The 5,357-nt window shown below is 45.0% G+C and overlaps 1 protein-coding gene across 1 annotated transcript; it reads left to right on the forward strand.

Moving 5' to 3' along the window:
* The first annotated feature begins 1,732 nt into the window (after nt 1–1,732).
* LOC127924893 (zinc finger protein 436-like) lies at nt 1,733–5,007 on the forward strand. Its single transcript, XM_052509570.1, has 2 exons — nt 1,733–2,220; nt 4,600–5,007. Exons 1-2 carry the CDS (start codon nt 2,076–2,078, stop codon nt 4,932–4,934), a joined length of 480 nt encoding a protein of 159 aa, XP_052365530.1. The 5' UTR covers nt 1,733–2,075; the 3' UTR covers nt 4,935–5,007.
* Nucleotides 5,008–5,357: the final 350 nt, after the last annotated feature.

The following is a 5,357-nucleotide window of genomic DNA, read 5'->3' on the forward strand; positions in this document are numbered from 1 at the left end:
TAAAGGGGGGATACTTATCCTATCCTAGGTATTCCTTAAAGAGGTGGGGTTTCAGGTGTCTCCGGAAGGTGGTGATTGACTCCGCTGTCCTGGCGTCGTAAGGGAGTTTGTTCCACCATTGGGGGCCAGAGCAGCGAACAGCTTTGACTGGGCTGAGCGGGAGACCAGTATCCCCTTCTTTTCTCTCAAACCTTGAACGTGCCGTCCTTGGCCAGCTCTCCCGCTATCTCTTCTCTGAATGACTTTCTTGATCCAAATCAGTCAGGTTTCAAGACTAGTCATTCAACTGAGACTGCTCTTTCTGTATCACCAAGGGCGCTCCACACTGCTAAAGCTAACTCTCTCTCCTCTGCTCATCCTTCTAGACCTATCGGCTGCCTCGATACTGTGAACCATCAGATCCTCCTCTCCACCCTCTCCGAGCTGGGCATCTCCGGCGCGCCCACGCTTGATTGCGTCCTACCTGACAGGTCGCTTCACCAGGTGGCGGGCGAGAATCTGTCTCTCACCACGCGCCTCACCACTGGTGTCCCCAGGGCTCTGTTCTAGGCCCTCTCCTATTCTCGCTATACACCAAGTCACTTGGCTCTGTCATAACTCACATGGTCTCTCCTATCATTGCTATGCAGACGCATAACAATTAATCTTCCTTCCCTTTCTGATGACCAGGTGGCTAATCGCATCTCTGCATGTCTGGCAGACATATCAGTGTGGATGACGGATCACCACTCTCAAGCTGAACTCGGCAAGACGGAGCTGCCCTTCCTCCCGGGAAGGACTGCCCGTTCCATGATCTCGCCATCACGGTTGACAACTCCATTGTGTCCTCCTCCCAGAGCGCTAAGAACCTTGGCGTGATCCTGGACAACACCCCGTCGCTCTCAACTAACATCAAGGCGGTGGCCCGTTCCTGTAGGTTCATGCTCTACAACATCTGCAGAGTACGACCCTGCCTCACACAGGAAGCGGCGCAGGTCCTAATCCAGCACCCTGTCATCTCCCGTCTGGATTACTGCACTCGCTGTTGGCTGGGCTCCCCTGCCTGTGCCATTAAACCCCTACAACTCATCCAGAACGCCGCAGCCCGTCTCTGGTGTTCAACCTTCCCAAGTTCTTCACGCCACCCCGCCTCCTCCGCTCTCCACTGGCTTCCAGTTGAAGCTCGCATCCGCTACAAGACCATGGTGCTTGCCTACGGAGCTGTGAGGGGAACGGCACCTCAGTACCTCCAGGCTCTGATCTGTGTCTCTACACCCAAACAAGGGCACTGCTCATCCACCTCTGGCCTGCTCGCCTCCCTACCACTGAGGAAGTACAGTTCCCGCTCAGTCCAGTCAAAACTGTTCGCTGCTCTGGCTTTCCCCCAATGGTGGATCAAACTCCTCACGACGCCAGGACAGCGGAGTCAATCACCACCTTCCTGGAGACACCTGAAACCCCACCTCTTTAAGGAATACCTGTGATAGGATAAGTAATCCTTCTCCCCCCCCCTTTAAGATTTAGATGCACTATTGTAAAGTGACTGTTCTACTGATGTCATAAGGTGAATGTACCAATTTGTAAGTCGCTTCTGATAACAGCGTCTGCTAAATGACTTAAATGTAAATGTAATGTAATGTATGTCTTCTGCCTCTGGGGCTGAGCTACAGGCAGTTAGGATGTGAGGGGTATGGGCTCCTGCCCGGCTGGTGCTACAGGCAGTTGGGATGAGGTATGCCTCTGCCTCTGGGGCTGAGCTACAGGCAGTTAGATTTGGGTATGTCTTCTGCCTCGGGCTGAGCTACAGGCAGTTAGATGAGGGTATGTCTTCTGCCTCTGGGGCTGAGCTACAGGCAGGCAGTTAGATGAGGGTATGTCTTCTGGCGCAGATTGAGAACAAAGGGATGCAGCCATAACAGGTTAATGAGTAACATGTTAAACAATTAAGACCTAATTCAGGACTTCAAGAACTCCAGTCTTGACTGTATAATGTCAGTTGCAAGCTACCGATGTGGCTGACTAGCTGTTGTTGTTGAAGAAGACCTAATTAAGACCTAATTCAGGACTTAACTCCAGTCTTGACCGTATAGGGGGAGATGACTGTTATATCGAAAAAGCGAGAGGAGGAAACTGGATATCTGGGCCCCGTTTCCCAAAGTTATCTTAAGGCGTCTAGGCATGGTTCTACAGATGAAGATAGCCGTGAAATGCTTTTGGGAAACCGGGGCCTGAAAAACACTAGTAAGTACTGTCTTAAAAACAGAGGCATAAACTCTGCAGTTGAACTGATGTGTGGTTTTAAAATGGAAATCTACAGTTGCTTTTAAATTATTTATTGATAGCCATTGATTTTGAAGATTATAAACTGTGTGGTTCCCGCTCTGAATGCTGGGATTGGCTGACAGCCATGGTATATCAGACCGTATACCACGAGTATGACAACTTTTACTGTTCTAATTACCTTGGTAACCAGTTTATATAGATAAGGCACGTCAAGGGTTTGTGGTGGATGAAACCAACACAGTAGTGGAATTACAGCTTTGTTATTGGTTGAACTGCAGATTGGTTGAAACGATGTAAATGTAAACCAACACTGTGTAGCCTCAAAACGTGGTTAAAACTAGAATGTTGATATTGTGGATGGGATTTTTAGAGTAGTTACATTTCTCCAGCCACATCCATCATCATCTTATTACCTAAACAGTGGTGGAATGTGGAATTACATCATCACATTGTTACATCATAAACGTTTATGAAGTGGCGGAATGACGCTTTATTGTTTGAGCTGCAGATTGGTTGGTTGATTTGATTGTGGCTTTTGGGGGGGGCAGAGTGACATCTTTATTATTGAACTTCTACAGGAAAAACTGTCCCAAAGTCTGGACAGTTGCTGCATCCCAGAGATAAAAATGTAGCGTACTTTTGTTTTTATATCCAGTGTTTTGCATTAATTCCAGACTCTTTCAACTTTGCAACAAAACAATTTATGAAATCTAAATCGGCAAAACGTTGTTTAACCCGGGTCAAGTTTGGTTTCTGTGCCTGTTCTCCCAGACACTCTAGAAGACAACCAAACCTGTTTCATCATTCTACATTACATATTGGCTATGCAACATGTCAATTATACCACGGTCAACCACCATTACTCACCAATGAGACGAGCGTGGTGTCTACTTGATTGACAGCGCGGTTATTAGTTCTGAATATTTTTATATATTTTTGCGGTTGTCATAGGCAACTGTTGTTTTTGCTTGATTATTACTTGAAACAGTCGCTAAGGTAATATCTTGGGGCGGCAGGGTAGCCTAGTGGTTAGAGCGTTGGACTAGTAACCGAAAGGTTGCAAGTTCAAATCCCTGAGCTGACAAACTACAAATCTGTCGTTCTTCCCTTGAACAGGCAGTTAACCCACTGTTCCTAGGCCGTCATTGAAAATAAGAATTTGTTCTTAACAGACTTGCCTAGTTAAATAAATAAATCTTGTATATTTGCAAAATACTTTATTCTTGATACTGATAAACACCATTAACTACTTTCTGAAAACATAAACTCAGTTGTTGAACTGATAAGATTAAAAGGGAAATCTGCAGTTATTTTTAAAATGATTTTTATTAGCTTGAATGCTAAACACTCATTGATAGGCTGGTTGCAAAGCCAAAGAGCATTTTTACTGGTTGAAGTATTTTTTAAAAGTATAAATCACATTTTATTTGTCACATACACATGGTTAGCAGATGTTAATACGAGTGTAGCGAAATGCTTGTGCTTCTAGTTCCGACAAAGCGGTTGATTTGTGACAATGACACAAACATTATATTTTGCAGGACATTATAACGAGCCTTACGATTATAATCCCAACGTTAAATGCTCTCATAAGCAACCTGGAAATGGAGGCAGCCGACGATCTTGAGCTGATAATGTGTAGTAACATTCAGATTTAAAAACTCAAATCTTCACTCACCATTTTTGCTCCAGGCAGATATATTACATAATTAGTGGTTTCCTCATTAGCAGATATACTACATCCATAACTAGTGGTTTCCTCATTAGCAGATATACTACATCCATAACCAGTGGTTTCCTCATTACCAGATATACTACATCCATAACCAGTGGTTTCCTCATTACCAGATATACTACATCCATAACTAGTGGTTTCCTCATTAGCAGATATACTACATCCATAACTAGTGGGGAAACACTGTGCACCTGGCAACCTTGGTTAGCGTGCACTTCGCCCGGCCCGCCACAGGAGTCGCTGGTGCGCGATTAGACAAGGATATCCCTACCGGCCAAACCCTCCCTAACCCGGACGACGCTAGGCCAATTGTGCATCGCCCCATGGACCTCCCGGTCACGGCCAGCTGCGACAAATATGGCTATTTTTGATCACTTGACTGTCTTAAGACAATAGTCAATTAAGTTTGTAAAAGCATTTAAACATTCATTACAGACATCAATTGTTGTACAACATCCTGGGCATCACCTTTTAGCTGAAAATAGAATTCACCCATGTCATAATGATAGTTTAACCAGGTTTCTAGGTAAATGGGTATTTCTATAGTGGATTTCTGCTGTTGTGGGCCTTTAACCATCTGTCTGACTTTGTTGTTCACACAGGAGAGAGACGTGACTATAGTGGATCCTCTGGGGAGCCTCAACAACAGCATGATGCTGAAGAGACAGAGGAGAGTCTCTCCACATCAGAACACCTCAAACACCAGCGGAGACACACAGGGAAGAAACCTCACCGCTGCTCTGACTGTGGGAAGAGATTCCCCTCTTCAGCTGACCTTAAAAGACATCTGAGAATCCACACGGGAGAGAAACCTAATAGTTGTGATCAATGTGGGAAGAGTTTTAGTGTTACAAGCAGCCTGAAAGCACACCAGAGAAAACACACAGGAGAGAAACCTTACAGCTGTTATCAGTGTGGGAAAAGTTACCTCATCTAGCCACCTGACCATACACCAGAAAACACACACAGGAGAGAAACCTTATAGCTGTGATCAATGTGGGAAGAGTTTTGTTACATCTAGCTGTCTGACCATACACCAGAGAATACACACTGGTGAGAAACCTTACCACTGCTCTCACTGTGGAAAGAGTTTTGTTATCTCAGGAAATTTAACATCACACCAGAGAACACACACAGGAGAGAAGCCTTATAGCTGTAATCAATGTGGGAAGAATTTTTCTCACTCAGGCAACCTGATAGCACACCTGAGAATACACACTGGAGAGAAACCTCATTGCTGCTCTGACTGTGGGCAGAGATTCATCTTTTTAGCAGATTTTAAAATACATCAGCGAATCCACACGGGAGAAAAACCTTACCACTGCTGAATGTGGAAAGAGTTTTGTTTCATCAAAAAATT

The sequence above is a fragment of the Oncorhynchus keta genome, unplaced genomic scaffold, assembly GCF_023373465.1.
Source record: "Oncorhynchus keta strain PuntledgeMale-10-30-2019 unplaced genomic scaffold, Oket_V2 Un_contig_471_pilon_pilon, whole genome shotgun sequence".
NCBI classification, from domain to species: Eukaryota; Metazoa; Chordata; class Actinopteri; order Salmoniformes; family Salmonidae; genus Oncorhynchus; species Oncorhynchus keta.

Coding starts and splice junctions, on each gene's coding strand:
- LOC127924893 (XM_052509570.1), top strand. CDS start 2,076: ATGACTGTTATATCGAAAAAGCGAGAGGAGGAAACTGGATATCTGGGC. Junction 2,221..4,599: donor CCGGGGCCTGAAAAACACTA/GTAAGTACTGTC, acceptor TTGTTCACACAG/GAGAGAGACGTGACTATAGT.